Genomic DNA, 22,057 nt, shown 5'->3' with positions numbered 1-22,057 from the left:
CTTGTTTCACCCCCACAGTAACAGTTGGCTACCAGTCACTGCATTCTGCACACCCATGTGCCTCTGCTAGCTACTATTAATTATTATTTCTATTACGGTAGCACCCAGAGACTCCAGCTGAGGCTCATGGACCATCATGCGACACAAATAAGTCCCTGCCCCAGAATGCTCACAGTCCAAGTTTATGTAAAAATGCAACAGGTGGATGAAAGAGACAAATGCAGTGGGCTGCGAGGGCAAGGTAACAGTACACCAAGCACGTTATGCACAGTACCCAGCAGCTTCAGCTCTCAGTTAGATTTCACCAGCCTGGAAACTTAATGTCTGTAGGCATCTGACATGTAAAGCAAAAAGCTACTGATAGAGTTACCAAGTTAAAAATAATGAGCACTAGAGGTACTTTGAAGAAAAGAAACCATTTAGGTAAGTTTCCACATTCAAATAATTCCTCCCTCCAATCCATCTCACTCACTTTTGGAAGCTTGAAACCAAAATCTGTTTTCCTTTCTGAAATGCTCTTTGTTCCATGCACATTGGTTAGTTATTGTAAGATTGCTCCCGAGTGCAGACTTAGGACTTTTAACTGAAGTGCTCTTTAAACCCCCCCCCCCCCCCCCCCACCGGTCAGAGTTCCCCGGGAACGGCGGTGCCCTGCCCGGGCTGGGGGTGGGGGGACGCCCCCCCCCCCCAGTGAATTACACTAACTTTGTAACAAATCCAAGAAGGGCTCGAACTTTGGGCTTTCCAGCCATGATAGAATCTTTGTAACTTAAAGGGGTCGTTGTAATCAGCAATGTGGTAGAGAGGAAATGATGCAAGACCAATGAGCACCACAAGAGGATGGAAAGGCAGTACTGCGAAGATCCTTCTCACTCTCCTAGGGGAAGGGTGCTCTTTGATTTCCACATGGCATCATTCCATTGGACTCAGACTCCCTTAATGGGACTTGGCAACAAGAGGGAAGAGAAAAAATTGTGTAGTTAAGCCAAACGTTTTATTATAACCACAAACTTCTGCTGGGTATGTGCCATCCCATTAAACACAACAAAGATCCCACCTAGACAATGCAACTTGCGTGCATAAATTGGGTGCAGCAGAACAATTAGCACAAGACACAATAACCCCTTTGTGCCTGACAGTCAAGTACCTTGGGCCAAAATAACCCTGAAATGAAGTGAAGCCGGAATACGAGCCTGTACACCCAAGACTAGGATTTCGTGGACTTCACAAACCAGCAAGCCACACCTACCCATCTTCTAAATAAGGCTATGGGTGGATAAGCCATGCACAAAAGCAATGCTGCTCCTATGCTATTCCCCAAAGAGCATCATGCGCAGCTTCAGAATAGAGGGATGGGACTCAGCCCGCTGCATCTTTAATGAGAGGGTGGAAGGGAGAGTGTAATAGACACAATCACCTAATTCACCAAGCCCGTTAATTTTATCCCACCAATGCTGTTACTCCGGTATTAGAGATTTCAAATGTTAGTTATGTGCAGTGGAAACTAATTATGGCAAACTTGCTGGGATGGGATTCTTCTTATAATGAAGCTCAGTTATCGAAAGGTCTCAGGGAACACCAAAATCTTTGGCTAAATCAAGGGAGTGGGGTCTAGAAGACTCTGAAGTCTACAACCCAGGTTTGTGAGCTCTCGAATACACTCTGCCAATCATGCCCAGCCAACTCACTCAAAGTCTGCCAGCAACACAATGGGGGAAGGATACACCCCGAATCAAGCAGACGGAGGTGAGGCACCCCTGACCAACTTGTCCAAGGTTCTTGGGGGCAGCTATGCTCTGGATTCCCCTCTTCCAAGAGAGAAAATGAACTGACTGGCTTCCCTTGCTTTGCCTGGCAGCAGTGGGAGGCTGTGCTCCAGGCTCAGAGCTGCAATTCTTTTCAGCCACCTGCCGACTCAGATGACCAAGTCCCCTCTGAAGAGCATGATACAACCCCAGGGTGACACAGATGAACTTCAGTTAGCTGGAACTCCACTGCAGCTTGAACAGTGTAACTTGTGCTTAGAGTGAAGTTGTCCTGGGGGTGAGGGGAAGTGGAGAGAGAAGGGAACTGTCTCCGCTATAAGAGGCTTCCACTGCACATTGGATTTAAAGAATAAACATTCTGCACACAGATATAATTCTAACAAGTTTAAGTCCCATCGCTGAGCATTAGTTTAATTGGGCTGCGTTACTATGTCCTCTATAGTACCCCTGACAGCAGGTCCTCTCTATATATTAGATTCTGCCACCCAATCTCCTCGCCTCTGTATGTGCTCAGTGACAGATGCTCTTTTCAGGGGAAGAGGAGGGAAGAGATTATTCAGTCTGGAATTGGATTTGCCCAAGTTTAGGTAGAAACAAAGTAGTGACATGCCGGGGAATGTGGGGGGTGGGAGATCACTTCAGTTCACCAGCTGATATTTCCTACAGGGGTTTCCTTCTACCTGAAGAGCTAAACGGTGGCTGACACTTGGCCTTTCTTCAAAGGATCAGCACCAGTGGGCACAATGAGTCATGACTAATTCCTACTGCAGCCCAGTCAACCTATTTTCCAGTGCTCCTTCTAGTACTAGAGCCTTTTAATCACAAAACCTTTGGTGAGCTAAGCGTGCCATGTCAGAATGATTCTGTCTCTCTCCCCGTGTTGGAATTAGCATGCTCTGGTGGGAACCAACTGCTAAATTCTAACAACTGCCCCCCTTTTTTTTTTGTGGTACAATCTTGTGAGTGGGAGATCCTCTCCATAACCGCTTCCCTTCTTATGAGCTCTGGATGGAGCCCTGGAGATGCCACACCTTCCCACTTCCTGCAGCAGCCTCCAGAGGCCAACATCTGGAATAAAATGGAGAGCTAAAGCAGATTGTACTGCTCTTCCCAAAAGCCCACACAGACAGAATGTCTCAGCCTGCAAGGGGGAGGTAAACTCAGAGGTCTACACTAACTAGCTTAGATACAAAGCAGCTCATCACTTCCACACCCTGAAACTAAGAGGAGTGTAAATCTGAAGGGTCAGGTTCTCAAGGGAGAATGGTAGTTTCCTGTCATTTGTTCTCCTTTGAAGGACTGCACTCTACACTTACCTGTGCAGTTACATTGCTCCATGCTTTCTGTTTGGCACACATCTGTCCCAAGAGTATTGTTACAATCAACAAGATGGCATAGTGGAGGCCAGTAAAAATTTCCAACATTCAAACTCTCAGCACTTCTGCTGAATTTGGGAAGCGGAGGGACAGGTGAAGAGCAGGGGAGAGGGGAAAAAGCTTGAAACCAGTAACAATTCTGGATGAATCTTTGCCCCTTGGACACTCTGAACTTGACAAAAGCGTTTTATTTCAGAAATTACAGCCCACAACTGCCAGTTTATCTCTATTTGTGTATGTGCTGGAGAAATCTCTACAACTGGATAGGCAAGAGGAAAATGGCTACAAAAGCTAAGGAAGGAACTGGATAGCAATCTCTTGGATTTGCCTATGATATACTGTATCTCCACACTGAAAGACAAAACCCAGGAGCTAACAGACATTCCCATACTGCTACCATCCAAAATGCCAGGCGCAGAACACAACAGAATCCACTGTAAACTGAGAGCAAAGAGAGATCTTGAAGGTTCAAATATTAACTCTCTTTCAGTCTGAGCTCCTGCTCTACCATTAGGAGGGCTAGCTTCAGAGGTGATAGTGGAGACCTTGGTGTGTGGCACTATGTGCAGCAACACGGTTTTATGTAGTATAAGGTCTTTCAGACAAACTGCATCCTGAAACACGTTACACAGTTAAACAATACATTATGGCACAGGGAAAGGGAAATTCACAGGTGCAGACAAATGCAGACAAATATGTACTCTCATGAGAGACAAAAATCAGATGGGGCGGAAATGTCCAAAAATACTGTTCAAGTCACCAGACGATGCGGAGAAGAAGGCTCTTGTGCCAGTAGAAAAGAAACCAGTGCTAGAGAGGTGGATGGAGCAAGTAAGAAAGTGAGACAGTCAGGATCTCTGCAATCCGATAGAGAAAGTCAATGAGGGATTTAAAAACAAAAAAAGGGTAATTTTGAACTGGATCTTGAAATAAACAGAGATCCAGTGGATTTGCCTGAGGCTGGGGTTGTATTTCTTTGCAGAGATTGCAGAGAGCAGCGTTCAACACATGAGGTCTGGAGCACTAGAACTTGGTAAGACCACAGAAGAATGAAAAGGAGTCAAAGGCCTTCATTAGGGTTTCAACATTGTCGTTCTTTAAAAAGGTCCCTTGCTTAAATTTTGCACTGCCAGTCTAAAGCAGAAGCAGAAAACTGTCGTTCTGCAGCACCACAGAACGACACTATCCTTTAAATAAAAGATTACAATTCATCAATATTGGGAAGTGGCAGAGTAAATCCTCCGTCTCAAGGGGAAACTTCATGCCACAAAAAGCATCTTTGACACCTTAATACAAGTAACCCACGCATCCTAAGGAATTAGCAGTGGTGGGAGTCCCACAGAGGAAGGATCAAGAATGTTAGTCTGTACAGGGGATTAGTTCACCAATGCAGTTATAATTATAAAGCCAATGTCATTGTCACACTAGCGATCAGGACGCTTCTTTTAAAGCAGGTATGCAGGTTAATTCAGGGATTGCTACTGTGACCACTACAGCTTTCACAGGACAAGGACCATCTGCTTAAGTAGGGAAAATACCACAGCCAGCTGCAAGAAACAGCACTTGGGAAAGGACTTTCAAATTCATCAGAATACAAAATGCTTTTTTAATTTTCTTTTAAACCAAATGCTGTGCAGCACAAATTAATTCATGCCTGAGTACTAAGCATCTCAGCCTCCTCTGATAAGCTTTCCTTTGGAAACAGTTATATTCAGTGATTTGAACCACTCCCCCTCCTCCATCTGCTCAGAATGGATGAACAAACAAGCCATTGCTGAAAGAAGGAAGGAAGGAAGCATGTTCAGTCATCTCCTAGGAAAACTGTGCCAGAATGAAAGAGCCCACTCCCTTAAAAAACAGATCCCGAGACCAAAATACTGCATGTAGCTGGGACTCCCCCTCACCCACAGCGCAAGGATGTGATGGTCAAACACAGCAACAGGTTCTGCTCACTCACACTCCCCTCCCACATACACACACAAAAATGGGACGAGTCAAAATGCTGGCTTGACTCACCAGCCACATGATCACAGACTGGATCTAAAAAGGGGGAATTGGTTTACTCACCGTCTTGGGTACAATCTGTTTCTTGGGCTGCCCAATCTTGAACGGAATCCTGGAAAAGGGAGGAGGGAGAGATAAGGAATATGTAAGCGAACAAGAATAGCTGGCCTCACATGCGACGATGTCAAAAAACACGTTCCCCAAGCTCTTTCTTAGAGAAGGATTTTTGGATGCCAGCTTCAGTGGAATAACATCTCAGATCCTGGTACTACATTCAAGATAAAGTACATCTCCCTTTGGAGTCTGCTTCAGCTCTGGCATCAGTGATCTTCCCAAACAGCAGCGCCAGCTGGGTCTCCAGCAGTGAAATCCCCCTTTTTCCTCCAGTCAGTGTCCTATTAATACAACTAAGGGCTCTAGACGTCCAAGGCACTCCTTGGCAGAACAAAGGTCTGAAGGTTGTACAAAATTTCAAAATAAATCTGAGAGGGGAGGCGGGGGTGGGGAGGAAGGAATCAAACACTGCAAATATTTACAAAGAGAAGATTAAAAGGAGGGGAGGGAAAGACCCTCAAAAACCACTACCCAAGTGTCTGGAGTTTTGAGCTGCTTCAAAGGATTTTTCTTACAACAGCTGCAGGGATGGCTCACCTGCCAGCTGAACAGCCTTCATTCTTAAAAACCTTAATATGGTTGTGAGTACAATCTGGATGAGCTATTCCCTCACACATAAGCTAGTTGGAAGGTGAAGAGTGCTCACTATGTATCCAGTTTTGGCTTGACCAGATTGTTGTAGTCATAAAGCAATTAAAATAATAAAGTTTCTTTCCCCACTTGATAACCAAAGTAATAAAAACACAATAATTCAGCCATTGCTTTTAATGTATTAGACTAATTTATGTTGTCTGGTTAAAATTCATGGTCCATAATGCTCCCAGTTTATACTAAACCCAGTTTACAGCATATTATGCTGGTATAGCTATGGGGAGAATTCAGATACATATTTTCAAAAAAGGAATAGCCTTATCCAGGAATGGTATCCTGTCTCAAACCATGTTCTGTACCAGATGCAAAACAGACGGTGCAGAAGTCCCCTAATGGTTCTGTGCAAACAGTAACAAATTCTCATATTTTTTACTAAAATTAATTTTAAAAATCTAATTTAGTTTATATTAATCTCTTAACCAGTTCATTTTTGTCAGTATTGCAGAGTGAAAATGGCTAATCAGTTTCACAAATGTCTCTAATCAGTTTCATTTACAGGTCGCAGGGTTGTTGAGGAAAGTTTTAATTCAAACAACTACACTGATTTCCAATGATTATTTTTAACTGTGAAAACATTTTTATTACCCTATTGGTTTTGTAAAATCTCTTATATACAACAACTAACTTTTAGGATTAAACTACCAGTTAGAGACATCTCTCTGCAGGCACCACTCCACAAACACTACACCACATATGAGACAACACTTAACACGGGAATGACAGCAAAAACAAGATCATCCAATGACCCAATTCCCTCTTTGCTTCATTTCAGCCAATCATAGTCAAACCAATGGTATAATTAGCAACCAGTAATAAACCTAGACTGCAATCCATACCCCTGAACTGACCATGGAGTAAAAGTCAACATTAGTCACAAATGTTTAAATTTAATTTCTGGAGTACTTCCTGTTTATTGTTCTCCAGCATGGCTGATGCCATTTTAGACTGTTAACCCTTTCCAGTTCCACCGGCAGTCACAGCAACCATGAATCACACATCTTCTATAAACAAACAATCGTCTAGCATATAATTAAACAGTCAATAACTGGTTGTGATGCCTTACAGGAAGGAATAGGAAATTAAAGATTTTTCTTTTTTCTACATGGGCAAAAAGTCAATAAAAATGGGATGTCTCCCTTAGTGCCCTTTGGGCACTGGTCATACTATTGGCGTCAGTATAACCAGGTGCTATCTATCATTAGAGCTAGTTATTTGTGACAGTGAAATCTGCATCAGTTACTGTCCTCAGGTAGAGGCAGGAACAAAACTGAGGAACTGAGGGAGAGCAGTGGGATGGAGAAGAAGAAAACTAGGACCAAATAGAGCTCCCGGTGTAAACAGATGCAACACCGTTGCTGAATTTGGACCTGCTATGCCCAGCCTGAGACTGGTTGATAATATCTTGCAGCAGGCATTGCCGGGAGTTCCTATAGAAACATAACACTGGAAGATGGAGATTGCTGGCAGCAAGTGAAGAAAGCATGTATAAGTCAAACCTTAACCATTTGATCTCCTGTGAAATATACAACATGCAGCTACTAGAGTGGCACCCTGAGGTACCATGCATCCCTGACATCATGCTGAAGTCATCAGCTAACAAACACACCTTTAAACACTTTGCCCTTCTACATGACGTTACAACAGAGGGTCTCCGAGTGTTTACAAACACTGAATATCTCCATTTTACAGATGGAGGAAACTGATGCACAGAGAAAAGAAGTGATTTACCAAAGGTCACAAAGTGAGTCAATGGCAGACAGGAACAGAACTCAGGAATCCTTATTCCCAGTCCCCTGCCCTAAGCACTTAAAATCCATGAGTAGAGAAGTGGCATTAAACAGAGATATTATGGTGAGTGACGGTGTACTGATAAGAGGAGGTGGAGGAAATTCCACCAAAAACCACACTCCATTTGAATGCATTATTTAGTATTCAAGTTGCACCATGACTTGCACGGTGCATTACAGAAGATAGAGAGAGAGAGAGAGACATGGTCCCTGCCCCGGAAAGTTTACAGTCCCAGCCAAAGAACAGTTAACACTCTGCACAATATGGGATAATTGTTTCTCTGTTGCTAATGATTAATCTTAGTTAACACAGAAACGAACACAGAATTTAAAGACAGGCACCCCGCAGAGGCTCTGAAACACCACCAGCCAAAGAGGACCATTCAAACAGATGCCTCCAGCAAATTAACCTGCAACAGACAGTGGCCGGCCAGAAAATGCAAAAAGCAGCAGTGAAGATAGCTATAGCGGTGTGAGTCTCTAAACATTTGTTTGCAGTGGTTTTGGAGCTGTGCTGATCCCAGGATAGGAGAGACACAAGGTGGGTTAGGTATAGGGTTGCCAACTTTGATTGGACGAATTCCTGGAGATTCATCACATGACATTATCTGTAATTAAAGATTCATCTTTAATTCCTGGAGACTCCAGGACAATTCTGGAGGGCTGGTAACCCTAATTAGTAATATCTTTTATTGGACCAACTTCTGCAGGTGGAAGGTACAAGATTTTGGGTTCCTTTCCCCAAAGCTGAAGAAGAGCTCAGCGTAGCTCAAAAGCTTGTACCTCCACCAACAGAAGTTGGTCCAACAACAGACATTGTCTTGCCCACCTTGTCTTACTAAAACATGACCTTTCACCATTTACTCAATCAGACTTCTCTACCCAATACAGCTTTGCAATATCATAAAGTATGGGGGCTTCCTAAGGAAAGGCAGCTGCTCTGGAAAGTGTGTGAGGCATGGGGAAAAACCAACTGTCAGTCTTCATTAAAGAGCATGACAAAACTAAGTAAACTCTAGTAAAACAGGGATAGCGGAGTGGAAACCAACCAGATTAAATCACAAATCATACTAGAAGGCCTGGATCTTAGTGTTCTAAATCAACCAAGACCAGCAGCTGAGGGTACAGGCAACTGGTAGTTTATGTAACAACTAATTGCAGGATGGAAGGGGATGGAGGAATCCGGACTCAGACTGAGGGAGTATTTCAGGTCTTCCACAGCACCTGAGTAGCCTGGTTGAGCTTAAATTGTATCACTCCTTCCTCCTACCTTTAACCTGAGCTGACATAGTCTGCTTTAGCACTTGCTTTTCTTCTCGAGCCGACCTAGAATAAAACAAGCAGCTCAGGTCAATTAATGGATAATGGGATCAGCCCATCCTGTTTCAGATGGCTCACTTTTCTTTAAACTACTCATTACATTTATGCAATGAAGGGCAGTGTGGGATTCGAGCTACAGGATATTTTAACTCCAGCTCAGTTGGGAAGGAAAGGATTTTCAGGTCCAAAAAGTTCTGTGTACAGAGGAAGAAACAAAGACTATTCTCTTTCATAGCAAAAGAAAGTCAACAGGATGTTCAACAAAACTGCAAATATACTTTGAAACAGCAAATATCTCTATTAGCATCATGATGCCAGTTGGCTAATTATGTCTGTCTCAGTAAAAACCTTTTAAAAAATCCCTGTTCATATGATGTCTATTTTTTATTTTAAAAAAAGAAAAGAAAAAAAGGCTATTTTATATTTTGAGACAATTTTCCTGGTTTAATATGGCTCAGTGAAAAAGCAACACAGGGAAGAAGAACAGAAAGAATAAAGCAATGAACTAGTAAGAAGAGCAGAACCACTGATCTTAGCTGAGATTGTAAAATAAATTGACACACCTGCAGCTTTGAAATGCTGTTGCAAGAAGCTGCTGGCAGCAGAGAGAGAGATGTGCTCCAACAATCTGAGCACAAGCCCGAGAGCCAATAACTCCTCCTGGGTTCTAATCCCAGTTCGGACAGTCTATTGCTGTGACACCTTGGGCCAGACATTTTACTGCTCTGTGCCTCAGTTTCCCCATCCATAAAATGGGGATAATATAATTACCAAATATAGTGGGATGCACAAATTAGCAGCTGTCAGAGTGCATTGTAAGATGAAGAGCTCCAGGTATTATTAGTCTGCCTGGATACCACAGCAATGAACATATCAGAAATAGATCAGATTGACATACCATTCCAGATATTTTACTATGTGTTACGGAGCCTCCTCCTGTGTGCCAGAGCCGCAAATGCTACCCTAAAAACCTGAGCATGTTTCCACACAGCCTAGAGGACTTGTGTGTGTTTCGGTTCTATTATTTCTGCTAAGCAAGAGAAAGCTGGGGTTGTGTTTGGGGTGTGAAATCCCTTGATATCATGTTCATAAACAGTGTGGGCACGCTGAGTCATAGTCGGAGTTTTCCCACTCTGAAGAGCTCTCTGGTCAGATACAGCCATTTAGCTCAGCGAGCCACAGTAACGGTAATGCCTTGAAGATTCTTGGCCTCACTTTCCAGGCTGGCAGGGGGAATGTGGCAAAAGCAGTGCACGCAGCCCCCATCGGGACGTTGTGAGTCGTTCAACAGCAGCCTCTCTGGCTCGTTTGGGAACACCAATATCAGAAGGGAGGCTCCACCTAGTCTTCCTCAATGGAGGAGGGTAAAGTACTGAAGAGAGGGGGTGGGCGCTTAAAAGTAAGAAAAAGGTGTAGATGGGTGGAGAGAATCCTGAAAGCATCAAATCAGGGAAGTTGAGGAACCCCTGGGAAGGGAAGGCGGGGAAGGGAGGGAAAAGCTGTGGCTAATTTTCTCTGAAATTTCCCCATCAATGTAGTACACCTCTCCATGTACAAGCTCAGTGCCACACACCAAAGGGTCTAAGGCTGTATCTACTCTACAGCTTATGTCGGCAGAACTTATGTTGCTCAGGGATGTGAATAAATCACCCCCCTGAGTGACATAAATTACACCGGCGTAAGCACCGATGTGGACAGTGGCACGTCAGTGGGACAGCTTCTCCCATCAGCATAGACTCTGCAATTTGCAGAGGTGATTTTGTTATGCTGACAGGAGAGCGCTTTCCTGTTGGCACAGAGTGTCTTTACCAGATGTGCATTGAAGCAGCTGCGCCGCTGCAGCACTGTATGTGTAGACATGCTCTAATTCTCCTCCGCATGCATGGGAACATTGCAGATAAATCCACCAGGCAATGGGTAATACACCCCAATGAGATTTGCAGGGCACTTTCTGTAGTCCTCTCTGAAAGTAAGATGCAGAGGGATCATCCGACTGGATCAGACCCCTAATCTAAGGCTGCAGCTGTGGTTTTATCTATTTTGTATAATAACATTCCCTCCCCCCAGCAAAACACTTGCCCATTCTTGCTCCCTAATCTGGCAGAGACCAGAAAAAATGGAGGAGGGCTATCAACCTCAGGAATTTAAATGGGGGAAATAAGCGTAGACAGCAACAAAACACATGATAACACCTTCCACTTGAGGACCACAAAACACTAATCAGGCTTCCTAAGACCTCTCTCAGGTAAACAGGGAAAACACATGAATATTTTCAACCACCACTAAAATGCAGCTGCTTCTGGGGATATGAAAAACTGCTGTTCAGCAGGGCACAACAATCTCCAATGATGGTTTAGGACAGGAAGTAAGGAAAAAGCTGTGTGAACTGAAAGTGGAGGGAAAGTTGGAGGGGGCAGAATGTACTTACCGACAATGTACATGGTCAGGACCTCAGGGTTAACACTCAGACTGCTGCAGAAAGTGTCATAGACTCTAATAACTATAAGGGGTCAGACTAGGAGGGCTCACTGAAAAATTTCTGTTGAAACTGATTTCCGACTCAACAAAATTTTTCATGAAAAGCGTCTGCTTTCCAAGGAAAATTTTGCTTTTTCATCAAAAAAAACAAACACTGCATTAAGTTCACCTTAATTAGGTGACAGGAACTTTCTCAGCAAAATACTGAAAACCGATTCCCATTCCCTACACACACCATCTGGGACCTTGTCTACATTAGCAATCCTCCGGCAGCTGCCAGCGGTGGGGCAGCTACAATGTTTGTAGCAATAGTGGAAGCATTAGTATAGACAGGGGTAGGTGCTTCTCTCACAGTGTGATTCAATGCGGTTCGGTGCAGCTTTTCATGACATAATAATAAAAATGCCTGGGCCCTGTCTACACTTGCAACCTTAGGCAGCTGACGAAATATAGGTAATAATTCTGCTACTATAGATGTGTTCCTGCAAGAAGTGGGCAACACCTCATAGAATCAGGCCACAAGAGAAATTATTCACTGCATGCTGACAGTGTGCTTGGTGCTGTACAATGCCTTAGTGAAAAACTTACATAACCACTGAACTTCCAAGTCTCAGAGAGCTGAATAAGGAGTCTGAGACTGTCCCGGTCTTAAAAAAAAAAGCCCTATGACCTTATACAATGCACCAGCAAGTGTCCAAGGAACAGGGGGGAATTCCAGCTCCAGTCCTCCCAGGTGAGAGATGCATGAACACAAGACACAGTTGGAATTAATATATCACATCACTCTGGATGTCTTGCTGTACTACACGGTGTCCATGGAAACTGCATGCACCGTCCCACCCCACTCCCCCTTCTTTATAAGAACTCATAGCAACCACTCCAAACAGAACACTAATGCGAAAGGAAAAAATTATTCAAATGGATCACAAACAGCTTATGTTAAGAGAGATACTGCGCCAAATTCTGTGTTGACTTCTGCCCGTGAAGCTCCACTGAGAGGTCAGTGGGATTGCCTGGGGCATGCAGCACCACAGAAGTTGGCTAAGAGTACTGGACACCTCTGAAATCAACTGAAAAATGTATAGGCTTAAGCCTGGGTTTCGGTCCGCCCCGACCCGACAAAGCTACAGGGCACCAACAAACCAACAAAACTGGTCTCAGCGTGAGCCCCTATAACAAAGAAAAAACGCATAATGTAACCATGCAGTTTATGTTGATTTAGACCAGCCTCAAACTATAATCCTTAAGTATTTAGTCCTTTTTGTTCCAAACCTGCTTCCACTGAGTTCAGTGGTGCAGTACTAAGCCCATAGAGTGTAAGCTCTTTGGGGCAGGGACCATCTTTATCCCTTGTGCTCCTCTGTAGAGCCAAGCCCAGTGTCAGTACTAAACAAATGCAATAATACCAGAAGTTATCTCCCACCCGTTCCAAGATGATAATAAAAAAACTAATGATATTTTACTCACCCATCAAAAGAGAATTACTCACGCCAGGTGCGTGGGAGAACAGAATTTTGCAAGGCTGTTTTAGGCCCTGACTATGCTACAGAAATAACCATTTTAAGCATGGCTGTGAAAGATGGTTGTGGCTTAACTGTGTTATAAGATTGGTTTTTAGTTGCCTGCATGGAACACCACCACCAAATCATGTGATAACCATGTTAGCATTAAAAGAGGGTGCTCACATATTTTTTTCTGTACACACAAGTAAGAAAAAATTATGGCTCTGATTCTACAAGCTGGTCCACGTTGCCCCTGAGCCGGTGTGGACCCCCCCCCCCCGGATGCCAATGGCTTAGGGGTTCAAGTCACACAGACTAGTTTGCAGGATCAGAAGCTACATTAATACAGGTAACAACTACATTTCACTATAGTGTTTAAACATGAGTACTTCTGCAGTGCATGTGACCATCTGTGCCATAAAATCAAGTATCTAGGTATATGTAGGAAGTAATTATCTATGTAGCTATTTATACTTTGCTCACCACTTTGGGATCTAAGAGCTTTTTTGGATCAAATTTTATCACATACTAAGGGCCAAATGCTGGTTTAACTGGGCGTTTTGCATATACATTAATGAGACCATGATCTGGCCTTGAGGAAATACCTTTGTTTCCTTCTCTCCAGAACTCATTGATCAAACAGGTGCTAGCCTGCTATCATTATAAAGAAATTCTGTTTAAATTCCATCATGAAAAGTGGCATTTGGCAGAAAAGCCCTCAGTGCATGAGGCACGGCGAATCAGTTCCCCTCTCATCCCTAGAAATGGGCTTTCTAGTGCAGAGGTAACAGCGCTTCTCCTGCAGAGACAGAAGACTGGATTTTCCAGAGTTGTCTGGCCCGCACTACGTTCCCTTGAATTCCATACAGAAGTAAGTTCACTTCACAAAGGTGACAAACAAAAATTCTGGGTTGAGACCAAGTTTAAAAAATGTCAGCCTATGAGGTATTTTGTGGGGAAGGTAGGCCAGTTAGCAGTTATAACCCACTGAAAATGGAGGCTTAGTCTTAAAAGTATCTTCTTAACTGTAACTGCAGCATCCCTAGACTGTAGGAAGCTAGAAATGAAGCTCTTTGGGGCAGAGACTGTCTCTTTGTATGTGTTTGCACAGCACCTAGGAAGATGGGGTTGTGATATTGATCAGGACTCGGGTCATGACTGTAATATTAATAATGTTAATACATAATAAACATTTATGTTGGAACCAGAACATGCCTGTCATTTCCCACCTGTTCCCAAATATACTTTTTCCCAGTACCTCTGGAGTAGATGGGGTTCAGTGACCTAGAAAACTGCGCTTTATTGCACGACCTGAGCTAAACATCAGCTTTTACACACCAAAATCTTTTGGAAAATGGAATAATGTGAAAGTCTTGTTAGATCAAAACCTGGTAATGGTTTGGGGAGTTAAACATCATAGGACTATAAAATTCAACTCCTAATTTTAAATTAATACTAGGCGCTTAGTTTAGTTAGTATGCTGGAACTGGGAAACTACTGGAAGAGGTGAAGTGTAGCTTGAAAACCTGCTTTTGAGATACAACAGAACTAGGTTTTAAGCAGTTTCTTCTATAACTACAGATACCCTTTAGATTATAAATTGATGCTTGAATTGTAACTGAAGAGGAAAACACAGAAACCACCGGCTCAGTAATGGCCCCAATAAAGCCCAAGTCATTCACATTTGCTTTTAGAGAATGGAGGTCAGAAGATCAGTACTATAATTTCTACTGTTTCCTTCAAAGTGACCTGGGATCTTTAAATTTCACCCGTGACAGCCACAGGAGTAGAGCTCACTTCAATATATCATCTGAAGGACAGTACCTCAGGCCATATAGCCCCCTCCCCAGTATGGAACTGAAATATCAGCACAGGAGAGAAAATTCAGATCCTGGTTTGGAACTTGAGTGGAGACCTCCTGATCTCAATGTGTGTTGCCACCTAGCCACACTGAGCAACTTGCTGTCCTCCATTCTCAACCCATAAACCTGCAGAAAAACTAAACTGCCTATCAGTGCTGCAGTGACAGAGTCACTAAATACCTGCTACACCACAAATACTCACTCCAAATGGCTGAGCAGTGGCACAATTCCTGATAGTACCAGCAACCAAGCTACAACTTCTCAACACAGTCTCTGGGGCAGCTCATTTAGGAGACTATAATCCAAGCAAGACACAAAATTTAACAATGCCAGCGTGGGTCACAGAAGGATAAAGATTAAAAAAAAATTATCTCATCTACCGACACAAAATATCCCTCCCCAAATAAGCCTAATTCTGCCCTAATTAAAGTTGGCCCTCAAACATGGTTGAGAAAACATCATCTAGTCATAACCCAGATGTGGAAGTCAGGAGATCTGGGTTTGATTCCTGCTTCTGTTACAGATTAGTTGTAAGGCCTCTGGCAAGTCACATCCTCTCTGGGTCTCAATTTCCCCATCTGTAAAATAGGAATAACACTGACTTTCCTTACTGGGGGCAGGGAGGCTTAGTCTGACAGTGTTTGTAAAGTGCTAAGGAAAGACAAAGAATTAATAACACAGAACTTGAATTACATCCATCCCCTTGTTACAAACAGGCTCTTTACAGCGATAGCACCTTTGATCCCAAGGATCCCAGTGTACTTTATAAACATTAATTAAGCCTCGCAACACCTATGCGAGGCAACTATTATCTCCATTCTACAGACATGAAAACTGAGGAAGAAAGATTAGGCCACCTTCCTCAAAGCACAGTGATACAGTGGTAAAGCCAGGAATAAAACTTTGTAGAGTCATGACTAAGTCCCTTTCTCTAATCATTAGGGTAAACCTCCCACTAAACTTCAAAACATTATGTTCCAAGCTGCGGACATGCATCTGATGAGGGCCATTGTTAGAGAGAGGCAGCACGCTCAACTAAACAAACAGCGATATATCGGCTAAACAAAGAAAACTCTCAGTCTTGAATGTTTGGAACAAGGCTCATCCTCTCTTTATGGAGAACTCCCAGCAAGCAAGTGATATAAAGGTTAGACATTTTTTACACTGACATTTGGGAAGCAGGGCACAATCCCTTAGACAACAGGCCCCCTCTGATATGCATGCTCTTCTACAGAAGAATTTGTTACTGCCTTGCTCGTTCACAGTCACTGCAACCTAAATGGTGCAAATGTGACCTCAGGAATCTTCCTACATCAGAGGATGCACGTCAATAAGACCTTCTCCCCTCCGAAGACGTACTGAATTCCAGCCCTAAGTGAATGACACGATTCATTCAATAAGCGGCAGCACGACTTCATATTGGCCATATCTGCATGAATTAGCGACTATTACAGTTGGCATGGCCTGCCAACCATTGACAACTGAACTGAGAGCGATTGTCTGTTTTATACACAGACTAACCGCCTCAGAGTTCAGGTCTCTCACACTCATGTGGAAATGGGGCCACAACACGCGCAAAGACTGACGTTGATCTGTTGTGGAGGAAGAAAGGGGAATCACAGATTTCAGTTGAGTAACCCCACCCTTGACAGTGACCTCTCATTCCTACCCCAGTAAAAGATCAAAAATTCATCTTCCAGTGCAAGCCACATATAATGTATGTCAGCTATTGCAGGCTAACCTTCCTGAAATAAAGCAGCTCCCCAGAGGTACACAGGGTTTCTGAATTCTCTGATTCTCTGCTAAAGCTTACTGAAGGCCCCATATTCATTAATGGAGCAGTTTTTAAAGATCATGTTAAAACACAAGTCAAATGTGGCTCCCAATCACGTGGCTCAGCAGGACCCATGTTTAAGATACGCTCTGCCAGGGCTTTCCCAGATGGCTCCATCCTGAGAGTATGTCTTCACTGCAGTGTTAGCGCAAGTGACTCCTGTTGAGTTACCCTCGTTCGGGTGACAGCAGCCACACCACACAATAATCCTCATGCTGCTGTGTCTACACTGATGCCGCTCTCACTTGTGTGTGGTGCTAGGATTTCTGGGGGTATATCTTACTGCAGTTTGGAACCATGGGATGAGCTGCTCCAGGAATTCCTTCTCAAGGAATTATGGGAGAACTCATCTGTCCTTTCTGGGCACGGGAGTGGAGTTGTAAGAAAGGACCAACGGCACTCGAGTGGCTCTAGCCTAAGTCCACACTACACAAGTGGGCATGTTAACAGCTGATGACTTGTGCTAATCTGAACTTTAGCCTGTACCACTTGACAGGCCAGTGAACTCAAGTGAAAAGCACCATCATGCTCAGTCTAGGGGTACGTTTTCACTGCAATGTAAGCCCAGGGTTAGTGGAAAGTGAGTCAGCAGACCCTGGGTTAGAGAACTGATTGTCAGTCCCACATCAGGAATTTTCTAAGCTGGTCCCAAAACCGGGACTCCAGCATCTACACTGCAGTGTGCAGACCTGAGTGCAATCAACCATATCCCAGCTCTCCTAGTGCCCTCCTGCCATATGGCTGCTCTAGCTCTTTGTTGTGCAGATTGGGAAAACCTGACTGTCCACTAAACTTGACTGTGCTAAGGACCAAGAAATCTAGCCGGTGGGAATGTGGGATACTTTTGGCTGACTCCCAGAGCCTAGGTCCAGTGGGGCTGCATCTACACTGCAAAGCTATAGGGCTTGAACCCTGGGTCCTGGACTCCCAGTTTGACTCAGGCTTGGACTCTTCACCCTTGCAGGGTCCTGGGACCCTGGGTTAGAATGATTTGGGTAAAGATGGAAGGGAGGTTAGGCTTGAGCCTAAGTTCAAACCTTGGGCTTATGCTGAAGTGTAAGTGCACCTAAGTGTTTTTGTGTGTGGACGTGACCTGAGTTATAACCAGGGATCCCAGTTTTCTGTGATAAAAAAACCCAAAATCCTGATTAAAAAAACATAAAAGTCCACTTTATTTTTTTTGCTACTTAAAGGAAACACTGAACTTTCCCTAGCAACAAAATATATAGGTGTCAGTTGAACACAATGTTTTATTGATATGTTTACAATTTTTAAGCTGACAGCCTGAGCACTGCTGCCTGGGGCTGACATCCCAAGCCCTGCCCATTCCCCTGATTATGTGAATTTTTGATTATCCAAGCTGGCCTCAGTCCTAATTAGATTGGATAATCGAGGTTCAATTGTATTTGATTTTATTTTCTCACAAAATGTCAAAACTAAAGATTCTCTCGAAGAACACAAATTCTGCATTTTTCTGTGGCAAATGGATTTCTAGGATCCCGGTTATAAATCAAATTAACTTTGTAGTGAAGGCAAATCCTTGGTGTAGACAGGAGCTTAACATGCAGTTATGCTCTGAAAAGGAAATTCACAAATGACATGATAAAATTCTGTTTACTGTCTGTTATTTCTGATCAAACTGGACTGGCTTCGTTTGAATATTTCTTTTCTAACCATCAGCTATGTAGACTCACCAGGGATCTGAGGGTCAAGCTGAGTTCTTTCTGGCTCATTCCTCACCATCAATAGAGTCTGCATACCAAATTCTCCCCTCAGTTACACCTGTGCTGTCATATTGTCTTCAAAGGAGTTGCAAAGTTGTAATTTGGCAGCATTTAGCCCTGTCCTGGGAACTTCGTTAATGATGATACTTATGATAGCTGAACAATCCGGTTTCATTAGCTCTGCAGTGCTAACAGGTGTAAAATATAGCAAAGATTAATTCTCAATATACAGAGAGTAAATCTGCTGAGCAAGGTGCTATTTTCAGCTATTTTTCTGACCATAGCCACATTTAAAACCACGTTTACAGACAAAGACTAAAGATTATTTATCTGTTAGCCAGCCCTACAAACTCAATCTGGGATCTCAGAATCAAGCTAAATTCTCTCTTTCTTACATCACCATATGTCTGTCTCTAACTCCATAGACTCTGCATGACTAACAGGATTGAAAAATTGCTTAAGGCTGTAAAAATATTTTTAATTAAATGACCAACATACACGAGAGGAACTGTGGATGTGATCTGTCCCATAACACTGTTTTAGGAATCTTGTACAGAGCTTTTAGGAAATCTGACTTAAACACACACAGAGGAACTTTTTTAAAGCTCCAACTAAAGTTCTTTTTGTTTGGAGTTAAAGGTCCTTCTACAATGTTTACAAACCAAGCATCCCATCTTTGTGTGAATGCATGAGAACCCCAAAGTGAAACTATCTATTTTCATTGCCCAGGCTGAAGAGAACTAAAAAAGTAGAAGTGCATAAATGGATAAAAAAGATACAGTAGGTTTTTACTCTCCTTCCATTTTTAACACTCAAAGAAGTGGAAGAGTTAAGGGCATTTTAAGTAATATGACTTTTAATGTGACACAGTCCCCTTACCTTTAGGCAGATTTATAAATGCTTGGTTTTAAGATGCAGCCATTTATAGCATAGAACACAGATGATGCAGCGGTGTGACTGAAAGCACAGGTGGAGCGATTCTGTGTTGTGCAATTTAAGAGAGTAGTAAGATTGATAGAGAGAGTGAAATGAATTGATTACTTTAAAATCTAAGTGCAGCAATGGGTATTATTTACCACAATAACATGATGCATGAGTCAGAACTAAAAATACACTGATTAGGCTACCTGGACTATAAAGTACATATTCCTTTCTTTAAACAGCAGGGCAGTATAATCAGGACAATGACTCTGTTGAACTGGAACCTTCTATTCAATGTATCCATGCCCTGTTTGTCTTCAAGGTAGATCTGCTGACTTTATGAATACAGAAAAGTTTCTGCTGTTATTCTTGAAGAGCCAACATAGACACAGCAGAGAGAGCTGGAGTCTCTTACAACAAAGTTGTCAGCAAACATCTGATCCTAAAATCTTTATTATTTATGGTGACAGTAGGAGACAGAGAGAACACTGCTGGATTTTTCAACTCTCAACTTGAATTTGCGGTGCCAGCAGCTAGGAAAAAAATCAAACATTTGACTTGTAAACTGAGACCATTTGAGCAGGAATCGGTGAGCAAGAATAAATACAAAAACCAGCAAGGGTTTCTAAGTAAAACTTTATGCAGGAAATGGAGGTCAGAAGAATCTAATCAGAAATGCTGCACATTGATCTGTTACAAAGCAAGAAATCGAGTTTTGTAGCCAGACAAGTAACTTATATTTGGAAAATAATTCTGGATAGCGGAGTAATTAAAGCATGTATGCAAGTATACTGATGATGTGTACGTGACAAGGTTTGGTTTAAATGTCTTGATCAAATGATTTTTGGACATTATCTATCTTAGGCATTTTTAATGTTTATTGTAAATACCAATAATCTTAAAAAGAGAATAATCAGTTACTTTAATTTATTGCAAATAAAGCTTACAGTCATTTGAAACCATGAGTGTGAAGGGCTGCATTAGTGTTTCAAGTATCTGATTACAAAATCCATTTTCATTAATAACAGAAGAACAGACTCAAAGCAAAAGTGTACATTTATTTTATAATCATATTTGCAATAGGCAAGGAGGGTAGGCAAGGAGGAGGATTCAGTCAGAGAGAAGGGAGAGATGATTAAGAGGGGGGAAACCAGGCAGGTAGAGAAGGGTGTGTCTGGGTAAGCAATAAGATGTTAAGCAAGTACTATGCTACTTTGGAGAAAAATCAATCTCATTTTTGGGCAGGATGTCCTATGCATATATGCATGTTGCTGTACTCTGGTCCTTACTCATTCCATCCCCTCCCTTCTGTTTGCTACTGTCCCATCTAAAATTAGGCCCCAACCCACAAACATTTACACATGGTTAACATTACACATTAGTAGTGCCACTGAAGTCAGTGACTGGGGCCTCAGATAATAAGCTCTTTGGGGCTGGAAACATATCTATGCATGCATCTGTACAGCACAATAGTAGCCTGATCCTGCTTGGGGCTTCTTAGTAATTACAAATTCTTTGGGTCAGAGACCATATCTTCCAAATTGTTCTCTGAAGTATCCAACACATATTTACTTTAACACACAAACATTCATAAACAACAATACTTAACATTCCCAAGTTAAGACGAGGCATGCTGTCAAGCCTGTTATGAAGGCAGGAAGCCTTCCCATGAGGAAACTGGACAGCATTGCTAGAACACACAGGAGAGTATAAAACCCCATTCCCCAGTCTGCACTGTTACTTACTATTTTAATACTGACATTATGAGGTGCAAGTAATGTCTGTGTCACAAACATATTGAAATCCATTTGAGAGGCAAGATACAAACTAAAGTGAATTCGGCTAGTTCTGAACCCAACCTAAGTTTTATAAAACCTATTAATAGACTGTTTCAGGCATTTAAAAAAATTAGCAAAAAGGTTTTTTGATGTCAACCTTCCTCTGTTATGTTTATTACAGACACTGTTAAGCAAGTATATAAATAAATAAGAATTTGGAACCAGATCCAAAACCCTTTGAAGTCTATAGGTGCCTTTTTACTGACTCCCATATGCTTTGGTTCAGACCATTAAGCCCCTAAAACATGCTTCTCATCCACAGACCAAGAGCTGCTTCACAAAGGGGAGCCAAATATCAGCCCCATATCGTACAGGGGGGGAAATTAATGTGCAGAAGGGAAGCAACTCTCACACCTGAGCGGAGAACAGCAGAACTAGGAACTTAGCCCAAGCTGCTTGACTCTCAGACGAGGGCCCTTTCTACAGGAACCTGGTGCTGTAAGGGGGGGCGGAGAGTCCTGAGAGTGAAAGGGACTAAAAGAGAGTGAAACTAACCAGCCCACTTTCACTCTCCAAAGGGAGTAACAAACACCAGTGACGAGAAGTAAACAAGGGTCCACGTTTGCACGTTAACAAGCCTGCGTACACTGGGTCACACAGGTCAGTACGGGAGGTAGCTTCCCGCCCCGCCCCGTAATAAACTTGACACAACAGCACTTTGCTACAAGGGAGACAGGAGGATCGTGCGGAGCTAGGGGTGGGGAGGACACGAGAGGGATGCGAATATCAGGTCAGCAACGGATGCAAGAGCTGGAGGGGGGAGGAGGAGGCGGCCCAGGATACGGGATGGAGAGGAGGCAGAGCACGAGGAGTGGAGTGGGGGGCGGGAGGGCCCAGGGGAGCCCGGTGTGGGGGGAAGGGTCCAAGGCCCGGGCGAACC

General features: G+C 43.1%; 1 protein-coding gene across 3 annotated transcripts in view; it reads right to left on the bottom strand.

The window, feature by feature from the left end:
• Positions 1 to 19,872, bottom strand: part of BIN3 (bridging integrator 3) — a 66,765-nt gene extending 46,893 nt beyond the window's left edge. Inside the window, exons 1-2 of one of the 3 annotated variants that reach the window (XM_075062757.1) lie at positions 19,546 to 19,872; positions 5,210 to 5,258 (exon numbers count right to left, since the gene is read on the bottom strand). In XM_075062757.1, coding sequence (XP_074918858.1) covers positions 5,210 to 5,258; positions 19,546 to 19,563 — 67 coding nt within the window. In that variant the 5' untranslated portion in view covers positions 19,564 to 19,872. Of the gene's footprint in view, positions 1 to 5,209; positions 5,259 to 18,388; positions 18,443 to 19,545 lie in introns of those variants that run through there. The other 2 variants (XM_075062756.1, XM_075062758.1) reach the window with 2 other exon arrangements.
• Positions 19,873 to 22,057: the final 2,185 nt, after the last annotated feature.

Source organism: Chelonoidis abingdonii, chromosome 2 (genome assembly GCF_003597395.2).
Source record: "Chelonoidis abingdonii isolate Lonesome George chromosome 2, CheloAbing_2.0, whole genome shotgun sequence".
Lineage (NCBI taxonomy): Eukaryota > Metazoa > Chordata > Testudines > Testudinidae > Chelonoidis > Chelonoidis abingdonii.
Note: the sequence above shows the minus strand (reverse complement) of the source record. Positions and strands in the feature narration are given on the sequence as shown.